Consider the following 26,111-nt stretch of genomic DNA (forward strand, 5'->3'; position numbering starts at 1 on the left):
ATTTGGAACTAGCTGCACAGATCTTTACGCAATACATGTGTGTGTGCATCTGTCTGTCAGTTCTCATGCACTGCTGAGTATCTCATCTTCTTCAGACTTGCTGATCCAATTCAATGTGAATGACTGTGGGATAGAAATCTCAAAGCTGTGTTTCATACAAATTTCATTAAAATCAAGAGCTGCATATCTGGGAAGGGGATTCAACTACTGTTCCCATTAAGAAAAGGCTGCAGCATGAGACCACTCCTAATTAGGCAGCACAAAATCAACACAAGAATGCCCAGACCCATGAAGGGAGGCATAATTTGGGTATGCTTTATATTAGATACTGTAAGACAGATTCACAGGAAATGAGCTTCWTTACCTTCTCTGGTCACACAGAGAAGAACATGTTTTTGCTTGCAACATTTGTTCCATTACTGTGCTAGGGATGGGTGTTAGATACAGGGATGGTAAGTGCCAGGAACATTCTTTCTGTTTTTGAAGATCATTAATATATCTGCTTTTCTTCAAAGCACTACACTACCTCTCTGCTTTTAATCACTAACAGCCCAAGCGTAGCTGCTCCTAACTAATACTCTTAGATGTTCGTTTTCCTTACTGACAAGCTGTACATATTGAGATTTTCTAATTAAAAAGTACTCTTTTTTTGTACAGATAATACCTAGTGTATGGGGTTCATGCTGTAGATGTAGAAGCAAGGAGATACTGCTTCAGTCTGTGGCACTTTCTCGTTCAGTGCTTTCTTCATGGGCAAGACAGGGTTAATGCTGTCCCACCTCCCCAGAAAATTGTGCACAAGAATTAACTCACTAATATGTTATGGGAATTTTAGCTAAAAGATCTTATAGCTTTTTTAGTATTTTTCAGATTTGTAGCCCTAGAGACTTGTTAGGGTAGCAAATATCTCCTCAARATCAAGTTAAATCTGCCAGCCTGGGAACTGTAATTGAAAATTTTTCACTTGAAGCAGTAATAATTATAGGGTGCTATCTGCTTCAGGACTGCATCTGTCAGGGTTTGTCTAGGCTTCTGTTCTCCCTAGACCCTCAGAATCCAGAGTGAGGAGGTCTGTCTCCTATTTTTTGGAGGTTCTGAAAATTCTTCCAAACTCTTCCTTTGTGTGGTTAGACTCTGCTCTCCCGGGCTGTCCTCTTTATTTGCATAGTAGSTTCTCCTGATTTCCTGCCCTGTCCCCAAGGAGTTCACAGCCGGGCAGGATACTTGTAGCTGACTCCAGAAGCCATGGTCTGTGTCAGCTTCCAGTCTTCCCATCCTTGCCTGGAAGACAGCCAGAATCTTAGCACAGTGTGGAGACAAAGGCCTTTTTGGAAGTTTGTAACCCCCAAGAATAACATCCATGACCTTTCTTTAGGCGGGTTTCAGTCAGTTTTTGCTGAGCAGACTCTGTTAGAGTATCCATGCTTGCTGTGTCCTCAGTCACGGACCTCCTTGCCAGTGCATATTAACACAGGGGAAGGGTTATGACTTTATGCTTTGTGGACTCCAGGTTCTTAGTGGTTTTAGTAACAAGAAAAAACTTACAGGAAAAATAYATAATATCTAAAGAACTTAGAGGATAGATGCAGAATATCATTTCATGATGAAATGTCACTGCTGAATAAGAAGTGGGTGCAGTGTCTTGAGGGTCTCCATCCCAACCTACAATGTGTCAGGCTCTAATATGCAAAAGACTAAATCAAGTTCCATTTTAGTTTGCTTTTCTGGGGAGAGGTGGAGCGTGACTGCTGTTTTCCAGACTTCCACACTTGTACTAGCTTCTTAATTCAAAATCTGGAAGCTGCAATCAAGCTAGAGCTTCAGGGAAGGGAGAGGTTAAGAAGGATTGGGAGCTCAAGGGCGTCTTGTCAGTGAGCTCTAGTTAGGAAACAGGCCTGTTTTGGCTCCTGCACTTCCTTTTCTCCCTAGAGCTCTGCCTGTCAGAAACGCCTTCCCACACACCACTGCTCTGCCATTTGCCAGAGAATTGCGGGGGAGAGGGGCTTTTCCTGTCTGTGTGCTGAGACTCAGCCAGCTCTCAGACTGTGGTTTTCTCTGGAGCCTGGAGCCCACTCACTGTGGCTTTGTGTATTTTCCACCAGAGGAGAAACTGAGGACAAACTCAGTGAAGGGCACTGCTCCAGGGTCACACTGAGGGCTCAGCTCTTCCCCTCATCTCCTATCACTGACCTCTAGATGCTGAATTACAGTGTTGTGGTATTGCCTCTGTGCTGGGAATCTRACTTCGAGGAAAGACAAAGCACAACTCCCAGCAGGTTGCTCCTTTCTGAAAACGGTTTAGCAGTCTGCAGAGCTCCCATAAGGGAGACATTCCCCACTCCCTGCTTTGCCAGTCCCCTGCTCAGTTCTCCARTGTCTCATAACATGCAGATCCTTTTGTTCCCTCTGTTAAATCTCCAACATGCTTTCTCTCCCACATCTTACAGGAATGGAAATATTTTCTGTTCCCTGATATTTTTGGGGATTTCCTTTTTGTCAGTGGTGGATATGAAGTTACTTTTTCAGAAGAAGGTGCCCTAGAACTTTTCTATTATTACAAGCACCTACGGAGTTAGACCAAATAAGTGGCATTGTATCATCTTCCCCATAACCTTTTYGTTTCCTAGAACTGTGTCTCAATCCCACCTCCCCCATAAAGAATAATTTAACAAGATAATGCAGAAATTCAATGTAACAAAAGCTTTACTTCTTTGTGGATGGAAGCCCACTGCAATTAGATTGAGGATTGGAGCCCTTGTTTTTTAATCCAGAATTGTATAATTCTATGGCAGTAGTGAGGTTGTCTGCCTTCCTAGAAGCTAGTCCCGGCTTCCAAGAGCATAAAATTCAGCTCTAAAAACTACTTCACTGACTTAACAACTGAACTCTTCTTTTTACGTGTGGAGCCCTGGGGTTGCCTTCACCAGGCAGATATTATCCCTCCAAAAATGTCACCCACCTCTGTCAGCATTCTCAGCAATGTTCACAGAGGTAATCAACAGTTACTATGGGATTTTTTTTCCTTTTTTCACCCAGGCTGTCTTTGCTAACTACTCTCAATCCAGCACCAGTCATATACCTATGCCAGCTGGCTCTGATGCCCACAAGACATCAAGTGCCACTTCTAGTATCCAGAAGGCAGCMAGTTTGCACAAAGTGATGCCATCCCAGAGTACACCTCCTCAGCTGGTTCCAAAGCCTCCAACAAACCACAGACAGGCAGTGATCAGAAAGGCTGCAGCCCAGAGGATTTCCAAGTAAGTTTTATCTCTTCCATCCATAATAGGGAGTTGGCACTGGTTCCCTTGAAAATGAATATTGGAGAAGAAACTGTCTGCATCTCACCCTGGCAGATGGTTTTGGCTGTGCTGTCCCGGATAAATCTCAGAAGAACCTGAGGTGTATGTACCAAAATAAATGTTGTACTATATTGCAGTTGTGTTTCACAATTGTATGGAAGGTAACTTTAACATCATAATACAGGTTGCTAGTGGCATTTTAGATGCCCAGGGCTATTCCATCTGACCTTCAGCTGCTGTTCCAGATGAGTACTGGTCTTCTGAAGAATTTGTGTTGTATCTGTCAGTCTAGTGCAGATGTCTCAAATAACTTGAGAGCAACAATTATGGTACATCTATGTTTAGGCACTTGAGTCACTCCCTCTGATCTTTGATGGGGAGCTAGAATCTGGTGGGTTATAAGAGAGTGCCAAAAAAAAGCCAAAACAAAGCAACAAAGCAATCCAGTACCTTTAACAAGATAATCTGCCCTTGAGCCAAGTTTTCCCATAAATTTAACACACAGTGTTGCATGTAGGCCTTCAAGCACAAATGTTTATTTGATTTGAAATGTTTATATTGTGCTTGATGTAATGATAGCTTTTCTTATTAGCTGTAAAAATCTTCTTTTAATTTTTAGTAAGCTTTYAGTTATCTAGTGCTAGCTATTTAAGGTAAGTAGATGGATTTGACATGTGTTACCTTTGAAAAAAACCAAAAATATTCACCATGAAGGGTTGCTTACTAATTGTAAGTTTCCTTCCTTTCAATTTCTTGGTATGTCTTCTCTTTTGTGCATTATGAGAAAATGTGAGCAAGACTTCTGGGTTTTCAGGTTCCTCAGCTCCCTCTTTATCTCCTCTAAAATGGCAGAACTGCTTTAGTCGAAATCCTTCATCAGGTTTTTCCTCATATATCCTCAGACTTGTTTGATCCTGAAAAACTGCTTTCATAACTTCCTCCTTGTATTTACTCTACAGCCAGAAGAGTCGTAAAGCTTTCAGAGCAAGCTCCTGTGACGTTTCCTGATTCTGTTTTCACTTCCTGTTTAAAGAGAGAAGTTTTAGATTTAGATTACTAATGAAAGACACCTTATGAAGATGCAGTCAGTGTGTGTGAATCAAATCTGGAACTGCAAGACGTGTTTAAGGAACTTGGACAAAACTGCTTTGGGGAAATTTGTGTATTTCCTGTCTGTACTCTTGCTGTCTTAAGAGATAGCACACAGAATTAATCCCCAAAAACTATTTTAAAAGAAAACAAGACGTTAGTATATTTGTCAACTCAGCAAATGCAGATGTGAGCATCAGGTCTGGCAGGTATATTCTGAGAGGTTTGCTATCTGATTTCTTTTATGTTGAGTGGCTTTTGTTAGTGCAGGTGACAAGCTGTGTCAGTGGGTTTCTCTGGGCAGCAGGGATGTGTATTTGAAGATGCCGGTGTGCTGTGCTCACTTCTTGGCAAAGGAAATGTTTATCCTTGTGAGATGGAATTGCAGCTCCTTGGACAGACTTTACTTCGCTGCATTTTTGTGGTTTCTGCTCTGTGACAGGCAGGAGTGTGGGAAAACCGGAAAAAGTTCAGCACCAAAAATGCACAGAAGGGGGAAAAAAAGCAAAAGATTTCTTCAGAATTTCAGAAAACTAATCCAACTATTGAAAGCTGCAAAGAGCCACTCCGGAAATATTTTCCAAGTTGCCTTTCAGTCTCCAGCACAAGGCTCCAAACCCATTCTTGCCATTCATGGGATCCTGCAGTAACATTTTTTCACTTACATGGAAAACAGCAGTGCCTAGCTATATTTCCAGCATACTGAGAGCTGATCGTTTAAAAACTGCTATGTCTCAGACTAATTTAATCCATTCGTTGTTGTCAGGAAAAGACCAGATACACATCTACAGAGGGGAGTTAATGGAGAGAAGCCTCTGTGTCAAAGGAATACAGACCACAGAAGAAAAAGATGTCTTGCATGTTCCAGCCTGTTTTCTACAGTCCCTGATAATTTTGTACAAAGTATTCTCAGACACAATATGTAGTCTGCTTTCAGAAAAGTCCAGTGRTAGTAACTTTACTATGTGCTATAAAAGTCTATTTAAGAATCTAGAAACCTTTTTATCAGCTAGTTTCTCCTGACATGCTATCTGAGTATTTCCTTTGTTTCAGCCTGTTGTACCTTGTTCCCTTCTTCCTGAAYCCTAAACACTTTCTCATGTAAATACTTTCCATCTTTTGAATACCCTTTTACTTCTTGGAGTAAATTTGCTTAGACTTGCTGAGGTTTTGTTAACCTCAGATAGTAGTTTTATCTGCCAAGTCCTTAACTGTCTTGAATTTACTGAATTTTCTTCAGTTTGTCCAAGTGCTTGAACTGTGGCACCCAAAATTATACTTTTCCAGTGTGGGACCGCCATATCCTTAGGTTATGACATGGCAAACATCCCTCTTCATAACATCCTTTTGGCTGCTTCATTTGTCTGACAGGTCACTTTTGATTTGCTGCCCTCTTTCACCCCCTAATACTTCTTGGCTCATCTCCTTCCTCAAAGAGGATGTCAGGGCTATGTATTATTTCCACAAGACTCACTGAAACTAATCCCATTCTGTTGTTAAAGCTTTCATGTCTCTTTTTCTCCCCACATACATTTCAGTAAGCCAGGACTTATTTCTGTTTGCTCTTGCACTGCCTGGCTTTTGTTTCAYGTGTTAATGAAGATCATCTTTTTAAAGTTGTTTCTAGCATTTCACCAGGGACAGAACTGTGATGACAAAATTAAAATCAACTTTGTCTCTTTGACTTATCTCTTCCTTGCATACATTACCAATTCTCTCCCAGCCAGCACGCGTGGCTCCCAGAATAGGAGAAAACTATTTAAAAGTAGAAAACTCAACTACAAACATAATGAGATGCTAAAGATGAACATTACTGGCTAATTCAAAAAATATCTAGTCACTTCGACACTTCCCTGTTGAAACATAAAGGAAAAACTAATGGAACAGCCAGACAATTCAGCTGTCTTTTCAGCTCCTGGCTTCTATTATTTTTGTAAAAGGTGGTAGGTTGACTTTATAATGGATTGTGTCCAAAGAAGACTCCTTGTGCTTAAACTAACAGAGTGGAAAACTGGGGCCCGTATTAAGGTGTGGAAAATGACYGACTGGGAGAAATGGTTTAATATGCAGCTCTATGTTGAAATATAGTCCCATAACATGGTCTCGTGGGGCTCCATAGATTAAATTGGGGCTCCATTTGATTAAATTTGCTTGTATCACTAAYAGCAAGATAGCTTTTGAACAGGTAACACAATAAGCTCTTTTCTCTTTCCAAGAGTCAGACTGGGTCTTTCCCACTGGTCATGTTGCCACTCCTATTGACAGRTCTGTGAACCATGAAAAGACCTGCTGATAGCAGACCTGCTGGTATTTTGGGATAGAGATCACAGATACAGTATTCATAAGCCGTGGAATGAAGCAGATGTCCCTGGAAGTAGTATTTGGTGTGTGGAATCTTCACATTACAGATGACAGCATGCAAAGTAGAAGAATATATTAGCTGAGCTGTTCACCAGAGTGAACTGGTACAGGTGATAGATGAAAAATCTTTCTGCTTTTAGAAATTATTAAGTCGTAATAAATAAACATTTCTGTGCTGTCATTCACATAGTAACTTTTCAGAAACCTTCTCTCTAACTGTAACAGCATCAAGAAGAGCAAGGCTTTGAACAACTTGTGAGCAGAACCATCAGTCAAAGAAAAGATCTCAGAAAAATTGATCTGTCAATATTAGACCACTGTATATAAAGAGGGGAAATGCTAGGTAGAGAAAAGGAGCATATAGTTCAAGATGTAATCAGACAGAGACCAAGAAGATCACCAAATTTACCAGCAGCAGATGGGAGCATTACAAACTATTGGGGATATTGATCAGCATGGCTTAATTTCTTGTACTGCACATCTCTGTCAATGTCATAACAACTCTATTCAGGAAGCCTTTTGAAACAAATATTCCCTTAAAGTCCCACTACCACAGCACAAAAATCTTTCTACATTGTTCTTCCTTGTTGCCAGCAGTAGAAGAGCCGAAGTTCTTCTCTATTTTAACTAGTACAGAAATAGGGTAGAGGGGGTATATTTCTCCAGGATTCAGGAAATCCGTCCCAGAATGGGGAGGACTCCTGTCTGCAACTGGACACAGAAGTAGCCARCTTTTCTAGGATGGGCTGGCCAAGCCTAGCAAATGTGGCAAAAGTAGATGATGATCACAGAGCGAGCCCAGTAAAACACTGGTTCTGTTTTTGTATCCTGTCTTGCCCAAGCGTGAACTGTGTTACATAAGCAGGATACATCACACATGTAACCTGAGTGCCCACTGAAAAGAGGACAGGCAGCAGAGCAAACATGGAACAGTTACTGGAACCCCTTTGACTGTTTTGCTACTGCTGTACTGCAGAACGCTTGTTTTTTCAGCTCCTCAATATCTGGGTTAATCAGGCTGCCTCACCCTTGGACGTTTTTGGCAGTAAAAGCAGCGCATCTGAGTGACATGCCTTGATTTACACCCTGACACAGCTGGGCTCACTAGACCTGTAGCTCGTAGCCCTTGGCTAGCCTTAGATCATGCATACAGATATGCATGCAGGGATATCCCGTCCAAGAACAACAAAGAGGAACAAGCCTCCCTGGCTCTCCATCTTTACATCTATTGCTGTCCTCTTGTCAAACCTGGGCTTTGTGATGCGAGTATGTTGGTGTTCTGTCTGGTTCCACTGGACATTTAATTTCCATCTGTAACATTCCAGCCATAGGTTGTTAAAATGAAGGTATTCCAAATTCATTGTAAAAAGTATTTATCTTTCACCTGTGGAACGAAATGTGCAATCCAAAACTGGGTGGCTTAGGGCTGGCTTAGTACCTAAATTAAGGAAGCCAGTAGCAGTTTCGAGGAGGAGTTAGCAGTAAAAGACATAGAAAAGGGCAAAGACAGATACTTGAATGGAGGGGATGGTTGAAACCGTGTTCATGGTAGTATTGAAATGGAGGATATGACAGTGGATTGCATTGGAGAAGTGGAAGCAAAAACAAMAGGCATTAAAAGTAGGAAAATGAGAAAAGGCAGTAGGATTTCAGCCAACCCAAGGAGGAAGAAAGTGGAAAGGGATTACTCAATTTAAACAGTGAATATGTCCTGGCACTGAAACTTCTATGAGGACAGCAGTGAGAGTGTGAGGGAGTGATCTTAGCCTGGTGGGAGATCCCAGGAGCAGAGCTGRGAATGAGCTGTCAGAATGAAGTGACCGTTGAAATGGCAAGAATTAAGGTGCATTGTGGGTAGGCAGAGAAGGGCAAGTCTGTAGAAAGAACTTCTCTGAACAATAAGGTAGAAGTGTGACTGTTCCTTGTTTTGCTTTTTTTGTTGTTCTACTTGTTGACATTCTTGATTCCTTTTTTCATTTATTAGACTTGCTTTCTAGCTACAGAAGGGTGAGCTGTCAGTCATGCTGTGTTAACAAAGTGGACTAGCTAATTAYGAGCATGGAACCTCTAAGAAGCATAAAGATCCTGTATTCTCGGCTTCCAGAAGGACCATGCAATGTCAGCACAAAAGAAACCATAAGTACAGATCCAAAATTCTCTCCAAGAGACAATAAACATAGAAACAGGCACCTCATTTGACAAGAGCACTTCCAGTTAATGCTGACTGAAGGAAGGGGTTGTGGTATGCAAATGTATCTGTATCCCTCTCCCTTCGTTTGTGGACTCCAATTTATTTCACTGAAATACAGCTGAGATAAAATTCAGGAGTCCCTCACAGACCTTTTAGCTGTCAGGAACACCTGGGTTACTGACAACGTGCTGACCTTGAAATCTGAAAGCAAAAGATTTCAGATAAAATGATAGAAACTGCACATGTGTGTCTGTGTCCATTAGTTGTCAGGGCATCTTATGGGGATTGGAGATTATGGTGCTATTCTGGGGAAAAGCAACTGTAACATTGCAGAGCTCAGTGAGTGAAGAAGGACTCTGGCAGGGATGAGCGTACACACAGAAGTCTGGAGTGATCAGAATTGAGTTGGGCAGGAAGGAAGAAAAGCAAGGAGGAATAAGGCAGGGGAGGACAAACACAGAACAGATGGATAATTGTATAGATTTTTAAGGACAGAATAGATGCTTGCAGCTGTGTAGCTTGCCCTTCCATGGTGAATAGACACAGTTTTTATGTAGGAGAACATGGTTTCAGTTTCRTAATGCATCTTTGTAAGTTAAAGTATGTGCAGTTGTTGTCTACAGAATATAGTTTTGCTGTAACTCAGTTTGCTGAGATCAGTGCAAGAGGACTTGCATAAGGTATCTGCTTGAGGAATGGCAGATACTGGACTACTGGAAATTAGATGCATCCCATATGTCTCAGTTTCCAAGATAAGTGAGAAATCTTGGCTAAATGAACTCTTTAATTTAGCATGTTTTGACAGCATGTACATTTCTGTGCAGTTGCTTAATCACTCTAGTTCAAATCATTGGACTAAAATGACCATAACATCACTAGAGGAGATGTATGTTGGTGGTCCAATACAATTTAGTATCTTCTTTATTCTTCAGAATCAGTTTCCAAGGCATATGAGATAATTAAGTGTTTTAGTCACATCAAAGTTTTCTTGGTGGCTTGACTGTTTATCTGTCTTGCTCTGCATTTTTGGAGTCAGTTGCTGTCACTGCCTTTTTCATACCATGTTCAGACACAGCTTCATGGTTACAATCCCAGTCAGATTATGTAAAGTAGGGGAATTTTTTGTTTGAGACTTCTCTTCTTCCTTGCTRTGTCACTTCTTATCTCTGTCTAATTTTATGGTTTTACCTCTAAGGGTGACCTCTACTGAAAAGCAGCTGAATGGATTCCAGAACAGTCTTCACAGTACTGCATCCTGTGAGCCAGGGACATATTCCACAGGTGAGTGACAATGCCWAAGACCATGAAAGTGGGGGTGGGCATGCTGGGATGCTTTCCTCTTTTTCAAGAACTGGCAGGGAAAAAACCTTCTCAGTAAGAAGAAACACAGCTGCCTCCTCTGCATGTAGTGGTTTCTAGGTAACAGTCTGGGTTCAGCTGTGCAGGGAATTTATAACCCTTGGGATTAAAAAGACTAAACAGAAGGGAGCAAAGGCTGAGTTTCTTAGAGTTAGAAGACCCCTTAAAATATGGCTGGGGTAAAAAAAAAAAAAAAGCACCTTGGCTAAAATGGCTCCTTTTTGCTTCAGACTTTGGCTCAGGATGTTCTGTTGTTTAAGCTTGGCCTGTAATAAAGGGCCAGGACATTCTTTAAATTTTTCTTTGGTCTTGTAGAAAAGCCTCTTAGTTTAGAACGACATAGTTTAGACTTGTGTATCAGCTGCATAGTGAAGTCAATCAGTAACAGTGGAAGTATCYGATAGAAAATCTTTGAGACTTACAGAATCAAATCTTAATCGTTCTCTAGTGGCTAATCAATTCAAACAAGTTTATCTGCTGTTAAGTTCTCATCAAATGAAGACCTGATCAATTTTTCATTGATGCAGACGTATTGGCAGGTAGAGCATAGCCTTGATWAACTCATCCTACCCATGGCTCACCGTAATTTATGATAGTGCTATAATGGAATATGTGGACTGATTATGTTCCAGAATGCTTTGAAAAATTATGTTGCTGACCTTTTTGCAGTGAAACCATGAAAACATGGCTTGAGTGTCACTAATGCAGTGATCTCTGTGTTTTCAGAGGCTGAAAGAAAAGTTTGTGTAAGGGTGAATATCCAGTTCATCTCTTGGATATTTATCTCTGAAATTTAAAAGATGACATTTCCATTATTAATGTCAGTGGTTTTTTTGCTGATCCTCTAGCACAAACATTCCGCTAATGCACTTAACGTACAGTTCCAAACTGCCTCCCACACTTTACCACTTGCCAAAAWCTCCAGTTATCCTACCAGAAATTTTACAGGGTGATTAGCCATAGTCAATATAAAACACCCTGTGGTACATTGGAACATGAAAGTGCACTCTGGCATATAATAGTATTATCAAAATAAATAAAATTATGTCAGTCCAGTGGTGTATGTATAGCTGAAGCAAAAATTTTTGYTTACTGTATAATGCAAGTTTATAGTACAATATATAAAGCAATGTTACAGATAATTTTAAAAGTAAATGTAAAAATTAAGTTCTCAATATATTGACCAAACTGGATTGTTGAGCAGATTTACATGAATGTGTTTGTATGCTGAATKATGCCTTTTTTTCACATTTTCAAGAGCACTGTCACAGTTGCCACCCAGTAATTTTAACCTCTCCAAGGAAATCTCTCCATCTCCTCTGGGTACTGTTGTTATGTGTGTCCATGATAACTGTAGGGAGCATTTTGCTATCCTTCCCCATTTCTGTGAATATGTATGCAGCACATGCATGAGGATGCTTGATAGTATTAATGATGGAATGCAACAGCCAGAGCTGAAGGAATAATACAGTCTAGATAACAACTGTAAAGTTCAGGGTAGTCACTTCTCTGTGAATACTTGTAACCCAGTGAGAATTGAGAACTTGAGCTCATATTTCTTTCTGTAGAACTGGGCTAGCTGTACTGTGCTAAACTACCCTCTCTGAAGCTGAAACAAAGGGTTAGCCTGCTGTTTAACTAAGAGTATCAGGGCTTAGGTAAAGCCCAGGTTTGGCTAGGGGTAGCTAGTAGAATGATGGTGGGTGGGTGGGTCACTCAAAGCTTCCTTGTTTCTAAAAGAGGTGCATAGCTCCAAGAACAGTGCTAAATATTGCGGTGATTAAGCTAATTAGAGCAAAATGTTTGTTCTTGGAAACTGGGGAATGATATTTTCTTCARCTTTGCACCAAGCCACTGGTATGCGTCAGAGGCTGTTGTGCCCAGTTTGTGTGTCTCAGAAACTACTCTGGTCCTTGCTGCAGGAACAGCTGTTTTTCTTCTTCACTCTCTCCATTGGTTGCTTACACTAAGGCCCCAATTTCCCTTCAGCAGGAGTTTACTTGGGGTTATTGTTTCACATGTATTTAGTTTCCTAGACACCAACTAGTGAGGTTGGACACACACGCCATAAAGCAAATCACAGAATAAACTGCAAGCATTTAAAGATAGAAGGCTATGAAAAACTGCAGAGATAAAAGAGCAATCAGGCAGAACCTCTGTATAAACACACATAAATGTTCAAAATCATCTGAGAAACTTGAATAGGCCTTCTCCTCTAACACCCTATCTGAGAACAGTCACAGGGCTCTCTGGAGAAGCAGCATAAAGGTGTCAGCTGATCTTACCTCAAGCCAGGATGATGCTCAATGGAAGAGTCAGCCAGGCAGTGTGGAAGCTTTTAACTAGATTGCCCAGAAGACAGTTCACTAGTGGTTAGTGCTGCAGCTGCAGAATAGTGGTTGTAGACACTGTTGTGCAGTGGACTCTGGCTCTTGAGAGCAGATGCCTGAAATAAAAGTGAAAAGTCAGCATTTCTGCAGAATAGCTAAGGATTCTGAAACAAGCCACTACTACAATGAAAGTAGCCTCATCCTGTTTTCATAGGGAGGCAGAAGTTGTGTGAGCTGTCTGTCACTAGTGTAATGAAAGAGAAGGCTGAGAGCCTCATGACTATACAGACAGGAAGCTAAATTTGCAAGATAGCAATTGGGGGTTATTTGTAGTATCTAAACAGACAGGCTCTTAMCAAAATCTGTGAAAGTTTAACAGATTTTAAAAAATCAGTAAAATCTCTAATTAAAATTAACAAATTTGATTTATTCTAATAAAGAAATACTGAGAATTACTACCTCTAGGGAGCATTCAAAATGCTTGTGACCTGATTTTTCATTGAAGTTAAACACCCAGCCACTAGTGGGTTTCTGAAAATACAGCCATTTTCACACTGCCTGTTTTCTTCTGTGTTACTTTAAAGGGTCCCTCAGCACTGCATTGATTATTTCCTGTTTCATGGAATTTAGCAATTAAATTAYTGTTAATGAAACAGGGTGATTTTGAATTAAGGAACAGTTCTCTTTTCAAAATCTTCTTCAGACTATAGTTTGCTGAGTAACAGCTAAGSTAAGTACTGTGGCTGGTTGTACAGGTCCAGGTTGTCCTTAGGAGGATATCTTTGGTATGTGGAGGCTGTGCTTGAGTTCAGATGATGGTCAGGCTGGTCATTTTTGTTTTACTGTATATTTTAAGATTGTAAGGTGTATGGAGACATTTTGCTATATTTTTTTGGTTTATTTTCYATTCCTCTTTAGTGGTATTAGGTAAATAGTGTGTGAATTTGTTTTCCCAAGAAAGTGAAGGTCTAGGTTAAAAAGATGTCATTTTTYCACCAGAATTTAGCTTTTGAACAAGCTGTGTCTGCTGAGAGGAGAAAAAAAAGGTTAGAATTAGGGGAGATAAAAATTAATAATATACATTTAAAATTTGATGGCAGTGAAGACCACTAATTCATGCAAAATCTTGGATCTCTACCTAGTGTGGTTGAAAATATGAGTCCAAAACTAATTTATTTATATGTTAGTTCTCTTGAGAATACTTGATACAGAAGGTGAGTGTCAAAACCCAGTCTGAAACTAGGATGAAATTTCTTGAGCTGGTTGATACAGACTTGTTTTTATTTCCCATGATTCCCAGGTGAGTATCTGAGCTTAGTTGTAGGGTGATGAACAGTTATCTGTTTATTGTGGAAATTCACCTGGTCCCCATATCTGCATGAATGCAAAGTCCTGAAAGTATGCAACTCTTTGAGTTAAAGTGTATTATCATCTGTAAAGGCTTAAAACTGGATCATGAACTGCCAAGAGACTTGTTGAAGAATGTGGGGATTAATAAAATGGTTTGGATCTAATCCATCTACAAGGCAGGCTGCTATCCTTCATTTTTTAGTGATTTCCTTCTTTAAGCTAAGGTGGAGAGCCGTGTCCAAATGCCATCCAAATGTGAATGTACAAGCAGTGTGGTCCAGTATGGAGCAGTGAATGGAGCCTGCTTGTATACTAGTGAAGTAAGGAGTACTTTCGTACTCGTACTTCTCACCATCTAGTGTGCTCCAGATGTTTTTCATTTTACAGAAAATCTACAAGTAGACTGTATTGCTCAAGTTTTTGATATCCAAGATTATTGCACGGACCTTCAAAGCAAGATCATATTATTATACATCTTGTTATTTGAGAYCTGAAATTAGAGTTAGCATTGGAGGTGCTAAGTCTTGACTGGCTGTTGTCTACCCACTGCTTGAACATTATTCTTGAAATGCAGCCTCTTCAGATTCTTTTAGCAAGTATGCAAGAGTACAAGCTTCAAAATTGTCCCGGTCCAGGAAAAAAAAAGGGCAAGTTAACACATCAACCATATAAACATGAGACATATAAGTCACTTCATATTGCTTGCCAGATGTAAACAAACAAAAAAAAAAGTGTGGAATTTGGAGATTCTTTTATCAGCCAGAATCTCACAACTCTCTTGGAGCATAAAGGGTGGGGATGGGATGTAATATGTACTGTTACCACTGTGCATGGCCTGTGTCAGACTTCCAGCCATTTGTTACAGTAGGGTGGAATTCCCAGCTGCCCAGCCTTGTCCAGGCTTCCTCGGCTTTTGCCAGGTTTCCTGCAGCCTYGGAAAGCAGTAGATTGTTGAGCACCAATGTATTTATTTTTATGTTGTTACCACATTCCCAAGAGGAACCTTGACTATGATTTCAGCTGGTCTCACCACACTGTCCAAATCCTTCATCAGGAGCAGCTGGGAAAAGAAATCGCTCAGGTTTCTTCACTGCACATTGCTGGTACGCCTCCTCCCTCTCACTAATCCTGTTAATTCCAGTCTTCATTTGCCACCCTCCTGGTTCTCTCTGTTGTTGCTATGACTGACTGCACAAATGTTCTTCACTTTAAAAGATGACCTTCAAATTGGCACCTCGAGTAACCTCTACCTGAGACTACTTTAACTACTCAGGCATAAGATATCTGTTGGCACAGAAGAGCAACTTTTGATGTCACCTCATTACAAATCCTAGTTTAGGAATGGAGTCATGATGAGCTCTTCCACATAAATCCTTTCAGAACCACCTGTCTGGCTGGATCTGGAGAAGCTCTGGGTGGTTCGTTGAAGAGGGAACTCTCCAGTGTGATATCCAGCTCTTTGCATCAAACTTTTCTAGTGCTCCTCTCACCCTTCATATAGCCTTTGTCAGCAGCAGTTCTGTCACTATCTCTCTGTAGTGCTGTCTCCACACAGAGAAAGGATAATTGAAACACAGAATTCGTCCCTTTTACCATATTTTGGAAAGCAGTGGAGCTTGAGTTGAATCCTACTGTTGTTCCTCCCTTTTTGGGAGGGCAAAGAATCAGTTACAATGGAGAATATTTAGTTGCGCATTTGTTCTTATTGTTATCTTCCTAAAGCCATTGTTTTTTTATGCATCACAAAAACGTCCTGGATAATTTCTCTCCTACCCCCTACTGACTTCCACAGTTTTTTAATGAGAGCAAACAGGAAGGGGGGAAAAKTAATTTCTCTCCTTGCTTTAGTTGTTGAATCAGTCCCAGATAATGACACACAAGCCTGTAGTACCAGATGGGCCTGAAGGGAAGGGAGAAGGGTGAAGAACTTTTCTTTTTACCCTATGTCTTAGTACTYTTTGAAGGGGCAGGGAACCATTCATTACCTTATGACTTAAAATTGGCAAATATTCTAACCAGTACCTTTAAAACAGATACAAGTTACCAATAGGACATGACTCTGTTTGAGTTTATCCATTTCTGAGAAGAGTGKGAGTCTCATTAAGTCTCAGCAGAGTGTAAAGCACTGCCAGAAGCAGCATTCCAGGCCCTTCTCAAATGATGTGAAGATAATATCCAACTCAGCCCTTGCCTCTCAGATAGAGCTGAGGGTCAGCGTTCACTTCTAGTGATGTGAAGTTTATTCCTTCTGAGAGGAATCTGCCTCTCACATCTTCACTCAACCTTTTGCCTTTCTTTTATGAAAGGAAGGACCTTTTTCCTGTTGCTYCTGTTCTCATGGCACTGAAAAGAGTCTCAAGACTTTTCCTGAGAAAGCAGAAGGAAAGAACAGTCTTTAGAAATTGGCTTCCCTGTTGCAAGTAATGATTTCAGGGAGTTGGCATTTTTGCCTGACTGGAGGCTGAGCATTKCTTGTTCTCAGTAGTGTGGTGATAGTGAACTGCCTGTGTTGAAAATGCCATTCAAGTTTAGGTGTGCAAAGACCGGGGAGAGGTTATATAATATTTTGGCTGCTTCTGTCTCACATCTGGTCCRTCAGCATTAAGCTATGTATAGAGGGGATGACTTTGCCCATCCAAATTGGGTTTTGTTTTAATCTGGCATTTTTTTTTTTTGAGACTAAAAATAGAAGCCACAACGTATGTGAATAGGTAAAAGGAGTGTCTGAGGTTATGAAATTACATGTGGRGAAGAACCACAGAAGAGAGAGCCACAATGAACCAGGGAGTGGAGAGATGAATAAAAGAAATCAGAAAGAGGGCCATCAAGTACAGAAGGGCATTAGTGATCAGGATGAGTGTGTGGCACAGYGTGTTCAGCATGGGGAGCAGGAAGGCTCATGCTGACTTCCACTGGTGTTTCTTTGCTTGTCTGTGAGTCTGCTCGCTGCTTTGTTCATGCAGGAAGACTTCTCTGGAATGCAGTTGAACTGTTTGTGAGACACACATCACACTCCCCACACACAGACATCCACACCTCCCCACACCTCTCTCACCTCTCCACCCCCTAAGAAAAYTTTCATGTCTTAGAACTGCTGTTTTCGCTTGCTTTCCAGCAAGTCAGGTTGAAATTGTGCCCAAAATATGGGGGGGTGGAGGGGGAGGCTGGATTTCTGTTGTCAGCTGTCCTGGCTTGCTAGTGTCAGTCACCCATGGATATAAATAAACCCATTCATTTATTGCCTTTCTTAGGTGCACTATCTATTATCAAGAGAATGCTGGGCATCATTCTGGGGTTAGAAAATCCCTCTGGGATAAAAAAAAATCTGAATTTCTAGGATAATCCTAGATTTTCAGGGAGAAAATAAGTTTCTGTTTTCAGCACTAGATTCAGGAGACTTCAGTATGCTGCTCAGTTCTCCCACAGACTTTCTGCGGACATGATGAAACAGTCCAAACTGGCACTAAAAAATATTAGCATAGGTCCCCGACCCAGTACTGTTATCTAGCCTTGTGCTCTTCTCTTATTCCTGCAGCTTGGAAACACAGTAGATTAGGTGCTGGTTTGTGACCAAGGCTGTGTACATCTGTGCTGGGAAAGTCTATATGGCACTGAATTTTAGTGTGCAGATACCTCTTAAATGACTTCACACAAGTCCTCTGATTTTCTTGTGACTCAGAATCATATCCATAAAATGGAGGTAATCCTTTTCTTCCCACTGTGTGACTGTTCTGAGTTTTTGAGGTGCAGTCATGGATGACATAATAGTGTGTAAATATGTGGACAGACATATGGGCAGATATTTTGACACCTCCTGGCAGGCAGAGAATAAAGGAGGCTCACTCTGTTGTGGTGTGGTGATTCACTGCAGTGACTTCTTACCACTGGAGAGAATCAACCCTTAATGTTGGCTGCTGTCAGGAATGAGCTTCTTTTCTATTCACTTTACTCAACCAGAACCTCAGTCTAGTCAACTACAAGGAGGTGGAATGCTTACCAGTATAATTTTTAAATTATAAAACTTCGTAGAATTATATAGATTAACATTTAAGAAATTACTGAATTGGCAATGAGCTGCTYCTTGTTGGAAATTTACATATTTACTTGCAGACATAGTAATGCCCTTCTCTGTGCTGAGTCCTCAAGGTAATCATACAAGAACTCAAGGAAAGAGATTTTAATTCACTTTGTGAGAAAAGACAAACTGTTCTATGCAGTTCTGTAGGAATAGGAAGGCTCAGACATCTTCAAAACAGGAAAATGAGGTTGAAGTTGTCTGCCTCTCTCTTATGCCTTTGTTTCCTYAATTTCAGCATATTGCCAAGGGATAAGTTTCTGGACTGGTATCCTATCTTGATGCACATGCTCAACAGTTTGGTTCCTAATTCAGTTTCCAAACTTTCTGTGCAGTCACATAGTTRGCAATTCCACTTTCTAAACATATTTCCTGATCCTCTGTGCTCTGTGATGTTTGGSTCTATGCTGGACTTTCAAGTAAAGTGTATTTTTTTTAAATATAGCAATATTTTTAATAAACAGCTCTCAACAAATGTCACTCATGTTTAGGAGCAAGCTGATGTGCCAAATACACAGGACAAGCTTTACCTACTAAATTAGCTGTAAAATGTAAACTGTCCAAAATAAATTTGGTACATTTCTAAGTGATTTGTTTTGGTTTTTTTTTAAAGGGCTGTCTAAGGATGTTTAAGTAAAAGAAGTGAAGATAGCATTGACATTTTCCCATAACRTGCCTAAATAGGAAAGTGCTGCAGTATATAGAAGTCAACTGTATAATGAGAAAAAAAAATTCCTTATTCCCACTTTGTTTCTTTAAGGATCAACCTATTCACACCCCTATCTCTCCTGTACCAACATCCTCAGCATGTGTTGGAGTGGGGAAGTAGACTCCCGTAGAGTCTATGGGACAYGTAGATTTCCCGTGCAAGAAAATGAGTAAAAGATCCAAAGAAAAAGATAAAGCATACTGATTTGGGAGAGGGATTTAGAGGCGGGTACATGTGAAGACATTAGTCATGTGAGTCAGAAGCAAAGAGTGAAGAAGGTGTTCTGGTGCTTGAGAGGAATACCAAGAGTATTTTTTCACACAGTAGCCTACTAAGGTTTTGGTTACACTGATCTGGGATCTTGTCTATTATGGCAGAGAGGTTATGTGGTAGGGACACCCAGGTTTCTGGTGATAGCTGAGATTTGCAGAGCAGTGCAGCAGTTTTTCCCACAAAACAGTCCTCCATGATTGCTCAAAATCTTTGAGTAAAAAGCCTGTGTTTTTTTCCCAGCTTCTGCTCGCAGAGAAGGACTAACACAGAACACCAGGTGAGGAATCCAGGGCATTGCTTCATGTATAGGACAAAGGAAAAAGCAGCAGTGACTTCACACCACCACATTCCCGTATCAGCCAAAAAAGAGAGAAGAGGAAGCCTTGGTGAGAGGACAACCCCCTGAAGAGGGTACCTAAACATCTGTGAAAGCAGATTGTGGTGATGCACCCGCAAGCTAAGGTGAATGAATGCTTTTGAGAGCTTCTGCTGCTGAGTCTTTGGGTCCCTTCATCCATTTCTTCCTGATCACTAACTGTGAGATCTTTCTGTAAGACAAGAGATCTTTCCTCCAGCTGTTCTTCCTAAAGTCCAGGTTTGAACATAAAGTCTCATTTGCTCAGCGATTTCAGTCTGTTCTAGACTGGTAACAGCCAAGATTTCATGCTTTCATCACATGGCAACCATCATCGGAGAAAAATATTAGAACATACGACTCGAGAGGTCTGTGTTGGTTGCCATCTTGAATTTTGGCACAGAGTCATAGAAATGATCAGTTTGAATAAAGTGATTTCATTTGTTTGTTTTGGTTGTAATTTCAGTTGTTTATTCACACACCCAAAATGCTGTTGGTCAACTGAACAGGATTTTAAATCTGTCTTTATGTTGGATGTTTGCGTTCTGTGTGGCTTATTTTGTATTTCGATTTCTGTTTGTTTAGGCTTTATAAACTTTTTTAATTGGCTGATGTTTTCAGACCCAAGCTTGAACCCTAAGGCCCAGGTGGCTCTTATCAGTTGCAATTGTCTYGGTGAAGCACTCCAGTTAAAATTTGCATAGTGTTATGGAAATTTGTTTGCTTGTGTTAGAAAACAATGTCAGCAGCTGGAAAATGTATTGGAGAGAAGATCCATCCATCCTTAAAATGAACAGGAAGCGGCTTCAGCTCTGCCTCTTTGTTGGTGCCAGGTAAAAGGAAAACTCAGTATTTTGCAACTTCTGCCTTGTCCAACAGCAAGGGATATTACTGATAACTCTCAAAGGTAAAAAATCTTGTGTGGCTTGTATCAGAGTCTTCAGAGTTTGGATTAAACATCCTGTTTGATCTCTTTTCTTACTCCACATTCCCCTGTCATTTCTAGTTTTTGTAGTCAGTGTTAAGAGATCATTCTAATGTGTAAATAAATAGATAAGGATCAGCCCAAAGGGCCTACAGAAGAAACTGTATCAGAGGGGGAAGGTGTTTCCTCTTCAAATGATTGAGTTCGTGTTTACTYGTGGATTCTGCATATTTTCTGTCACTCAAGACCAGATAAACTGTGAGAAGATAARTGATTATGTTCATACCTTATTAGTTTCACCATCGCTTGCTTCAGGCATGAATTCATAGGAGAATATGCATTTTTCTATGTCTGTTATACTCACATGTTGAATACTTCACTGGTCTACAATGCAGGTCTCTGACAGAGCTGTTCCCTTCATGGGCTTATCTTTCGTTTCCGTTAGAYAGTCATGATCATGTTCACTTTCTTCACATTTTTGTTGGCTCATGATTAGTGAAAGTTTAGTTGCAGAAGTTGTTACTTCAGACTTGTGCGCATCCTCAGCACCATGGGTTTCAGGACCTTAGGTGTGTCTTCTCACAGCCTTCTCTGCTGTGTGTGCTATTGGCTCTCGCCTCCAGCTCAACTGGAGTGCCTTCTTTGATGTAAGACTTYGCTTCAGTAAATAACAATTCCATTCCTTTCTTCCTCCCTAAGTATCTGCGTTATCCTTATTCCACTGGGTTTTAAGTCAGGATTGAGTAGCTGTAGGATATACATCTTTGTGGAATTCTAATCTCTCTTTTTGTTTTGGAGTTTGTTTGTTCAGGTTATCACAAGCCACGACTTAAAACTGTAGAGAGGTTTGGAGGCTAGAGATTTACTTAGCTCAGGAAAGGTGATTGTCTTATAAGAATCATTGTCAGAAGCAACATTCTTACATCTTTGTCAAGAAAATTATCAATTAGTGCTGGCTTATTATGAACACTGGTGAATTGTTTTGTCAGCTTTGCTAGTCTCGCACCCACACATTTTGGGATGATGATTTTAACTTGGTTATAGCCATTTTTTTCTGAACTTTTCATTGCATGTTAGATGTAGCCAACCCCCACATCTGTGACTGTGATGACTTAGTAGCAGTATGTTAAATAGCCTGTCTGTAATTTTTTTTAAATATTCAGGAAAATGCATAGTGCAGTCTAAGACCCTCATTTTGAAAGGATGAATTTTGTCAGTGTCAGGAGCAGTGAAGACTTGCATCCTTTTGCCCAGGAAAATTTTTTTCTGTTTCTGACAAATTTTAGAAAATCAGCCTTGGGATATCAAGACTGGTCCTTTACCTGAAGCCAAACACCTAGACTTGGAATACCCTCTTTATTCTCAGGATGTGTTAGGACAGCCAGAGCATCAAAGGACATAGCAGTATTCCTTTGCCTTGAGCATCTGCTGATCCCATCTCTGAACACAAATGCTGCTACAGTGGGGACATGTGCAATAGAGGATCAGGAAAAAATTCTGTGATTCCAGCCTCTTATTTCTTCCATCCCCTTGTATTCTTCAGCCCGGAGTCCGTATGTCTTTGTGCATTGTGGGTATTGGAAGATAACGTGTGTATTTTTTTKCAGCTCTGAACCTCCATGTCTATCCATTTCCATAAGCCTCTCAGTGCTTCAGTTAAGAGATTCAGTGGGGAAGCATAGAACTTTTTCCCACCCATCTTGGGAGAGAAGGCATTTTACAGGCAGTGTTAATCTCCTACAAGGGAGGGAACTAGAATCACAAATGGTTTTGGATATATAATAGTTGCACAAGGGGAGTACAATTATATATGTGTTCCTCAGATGGGGTTTATTTTTCTCTGCTTTTAGGACATTTACTTCCTTGTATTCATCAATTGTTCCATCAAAAGTGTCATTCTTCACTGCAAGAAAATTACCCATAGAAAGCCCCAACAATGATTCAGCATCCATTCCAGTGGTGACAATGAATAATGTAATCAAGGGATCCCCCTCTTCTGTGATGTTTGCATCACTTCTAAATTATGGAACCTGCTCTAGTGACAGARAATCAGGCTTGTTAGTCTCAAAAGGAGTAATATGCACATCAGAGTCCCAGAGGCTGAGGTAATGYGGAGTTCATACAGCATTTTGTGCCATGTTTTAGATGATGAGCATACAACAACACAAAAATTAAGAAGAGGGGTATTAGATTCTCCCCTTTCCAGAAGAACTCATTTGTGCTCAATACATGAACTATTAAGTTTCCTTTTAGCAAGTTTTATCTTGGCCTTTAAAACAGCCTTAAAAGGCATGTGAGTGCCCATCAGTGGAAGATCGTGTTGTGACCATAGACAAAGCACTTTGTCTTGGGTGCAAACAAGATGTACTGAAATTTCTATTCTCAAGACTAGGTATGTTTTTGGACAATCATGATTTGTTGGAAATACTCCTCACTATGATGCCTAGAAGGCTGACAGATTAGTTCCATGTTGTGGAAGGAGGCTGTGGTATCAAGACCTTTGTTTACTGGTAGGAATCTCAGTGCTGCGCCTTTTCCTTATAAGAGATACAGATAAGAGAATACAGATACTCTCCATATGCAGGGAGTTGAATGGCTGGCACTGCTAGATCATTCTTCTTTGCCTGAGGAGCTCATTGATGCACAGATGACTTTCCAGAACACACTTGTATTCTCAGCTTGCATTCTCTCAGGCAATGAACCTTGTGCTAATACAACAGTTCCAGTAATTTTGGATCATTTGCTGGGAACAAAAGTACTCTGGCTCCTGTTTTATTTTTTAAGGTTTACATGATAGCACTGCCAAGGACTTTTTTCCTCTGTCAGTCCTACATTTGCTGATGATCCTGGGTTCACTGTTTGAATCTGAATGGGTTATTTGCTGGTGTATAAATAGTTGTATTTTTTTGGTTTTGGTATTTTTTGATAGACCCTCTTCAAATTATTTCCTATCTGAATGYATTATTCCAGTGGATCTGTCATAAGTCTCTTCCAAAAGAAGTTTCTGAGCTTTACTTAACTCCGGGACTTAACTTTTTTTCCTTCTAGAACCTYGTGTTTCTAGAGCTGAGACATCCTTGTTTACACCAAACATCAGAAGAACCCTATTTAGCTTTACAGAACTGAGATTGCTTATACCAACAGCTTAACATTCATAGTTCTCTTCATGCAGAAAGTGATTAATTAGAAAAGACATGGGCAAGGAGGCGTGTAAAAGAGAAGTTGCAAAAGGAGTGGTTGTTCACAATCATGCCACTAAAAGTAGAAACATAAAATGAAACTAACAGATATAAGCTTCAAAGGAAAAAATAAAGTGGGGGGAGATGGCTACTTTTTTTCACAGTACTTGACCTATGGAATTTCTTGTGACAAGATGTGGWTACAAAAAAGAGCATGTGGTTTGAAAAGACAAGTAGACAAATGCATGAAAAAGTAATCTGTTAGGGCATATTAAATATTAAAACTGAAATCCAAGAAGTTTCTAAGACTTTCCAAGTGAGTATTCTGGGGAATTCTCACAATGGGCTTTCCCCATTTTTAATTTGTCTGTCAGGCACGGGCTGTTGACCTCTGTCCAACAAGAGCTGGGCTAGATGGTCTTGTATTCTGACTTTGTATGGGTGTTTTGACAGTGTTGACTAGGACAGCCAAGACAAAGCTACTTTCATGACAGTGGTATGTTCCACCCTCGAATTCATCCTGTGGTGTTGAGTTTTCATAAGAAAAGAGGCTATRTGCCCCGTTGTCACATGAAACTTGTCTACACTTCCACCTGGGTGAGCGCTATATACTGCAGAGGCTTTCAGAATGATGGAACTTTCAAAAGAACATTAAGGGTACTAAGATCCACCTCTGGACAAATTGTGATTTTGGGGGAAAGTAGGTTTCTCGATAGAAGTCATCAATAATATGATCCTTGTAAATGCTTAACTGCATAAAGATGGAGAAAAACTTTCCACTAACTGAAGCTTTTAAGTTAYCTTATTCATACACATTTCACTTCTTGCCATCTTTGTCTTCCAAAGAGCTCAAGTCMAGAGCACCTTCAAGGTGAATTTGCACAATCACAGCATGTCTTAATGAACCTGGTAACTGGTTCCCTCCCACTTTAGAACACTGCTGTCCTTTTCCAGCGAATGAAGTTTCCGTGCTGACTTAGAGATGAGTAGTTAGGAAATGCAGACTGATCTCAAAATTGTTGGATCCTGAGTTTTCCTTTGCAGTTGTAAAGCAAGAGGACAATTTCACTGAACTGAAGGTGACAAATGACACCAAGTTTGCCCTGAGGAGTCTGCTCTGTCTTTTACCTTACCAGAAAAGGATTTCATTTGCCCTCATTGAAAAGGAGTTTCCACTGCTGTTTTGAATTAAAAGGAAAGAATCACTGATCACTGTGGAGACCCTGGTATGAAGCCTTTGCCAGTGGTATTCAGTGAGTCATAGAGGTTCCCAAGGGAAAACACTATACTTAACAGGGCCTCTTCTCTACAAGTCCACGCCTACAGCACACACAGTGAGCTTGAGAAGTCTTACATTCTTTGAAAAGAAGTGGCTTCTTTATCTGACCTATCAGACAAACAAATCACATTGACCTTAAAAAGACCAAATTTGATGCAGTTGTTAAGAATTYCGGGGCTGTTAAAAATGAGTCTTTTATTAATGAAGTTTTTTATTGTTTGTGTGGGGCAGSTGAAAGAGGTGCTGTTATCTCTAAAAGCAATTTCAACACTGTATTTGGCCTCTTGCCTTCTGCTGCACTGGGATGTGCAACGGRAGACAACCCCAGAACATTAGTTCAATTTGGTGCCCCTGCAAGAGGATTTTAGAAAATCCTGTTTCACCATAGTTATTGCAATGGTAGAATGTAGTCTCCTTCTCCAACACAAAGAGGAGACTAGTTACAGTACTCTGTGTAGTCATGTTCCAAAGTAAGAAAATCTCCCCCTAAAATATTTTTTGGTTATTTAGCTGATCGCTGTATCTTGAGAATTATCATGTCCAAAGGCAGGAGGGAATCTCTGAAAAGTTTCTGTACTGACAAGTCAAAATGTTTCACTCTCATCACTCCATCACTCTACTATTAAACTTTTCTTTTCTGAGTCTGGGGAAGAATAATGACAAAGGATTTTTTCCACACTGTTTCCAGTAATTATTGTATAGGATTTAGCCCACGGCTTTCATGTGGTTTTGCCTTATTTGTATGATCTGAAAAGTTAGACTGTGTCAGAGATCTTTAATATAATATATTTAATGCACCTAACATGTCTTAATACACCATTCTTCAARATGCAGATGGAGAGCTGTGAATTTACTGGGAAGTTGTAGGCATCCCATTGATGCCACTACTTACATTACTCATGCTTCCAGTTGCATGATGCTTCCCCCATTTAAACTGGGGTTGTCTTCCTTCCTGAAAGTGTTTTCTCCACTATTTCTATTTCCAGAAATTCAATGTGGAATACATTTTGTCTGTGATATCAGCCTGGATTTTTTTTTCCACAGACCTACAAAACTCATGTCTCCATATGTGTGGTAAAATTTCCTTTTGAAAATTATCTAGGAATAAAGATTGGTGGCTCCTTCTGCCAAATTGTGGCCCAGGTCTTTTGAATGATGGCTTTTGCTGAAGGCAGGTAAAATTCATAAAAATGAAGGCAATTTAAAATGTGTGTTCAGCACATTGTAACTGCTACCACATCACACTTTCCTGAGATTTTATTGCTATCTGCTTTTTTGTTTCGCATTRTTTGCTCTGTTTTTTCCAGTTCTTCAGATAAGCATTATAGGATGCTCAG

General features: G+C 40.3%; 1 protein-coding gene across 1 annotated transcript in view; it reads left to right on the forward strand.

Moving 5' to 3' along the window:
* TTLL5 (tubulin tyrosine ligase like 5) overlaps positions 1-25,984 on the forward strand; it is a 128,106-nt gene extending 102,122 nt beyond the window's left edge. Inside the window, exons 32-34 of the mRNA XM_057376020.1 lie at positions 3,037-3,257; positions 10,136-10,221; positions 19,277-25,984. Coding sequence (XP_057232003.1) covers positions 3,037-3,257; positions 10,136-10,221; positions 19,277-19,317 — 348 coding nt within the window. The 3' untranslated portion in view covers positions 19,318-25,984. The remainder of the gene's footprint in view (positions 1-3,036; positions 3,258-10,135; positions 10,222-19,276) is intronic.
* Positions 25,985-26,111: the final 127 nt, after the last annotated feature.

This window comes from Malurus melanocephalus, unplaced genomic scaffold (assembly GCF_030028575.1).
Source record: "Malurus melanocephalus ecotype Western Australia unplaced genomic scaffold, MMel_1.1 scaffold_0, whole genome shotgun sequence".
Classification (NCBI taxonomy): Eukaryota; Metazoa; Chordata; class Aves; order Passeriformes; family Maluridae; genus Malurus; species Malurus melanocephalus.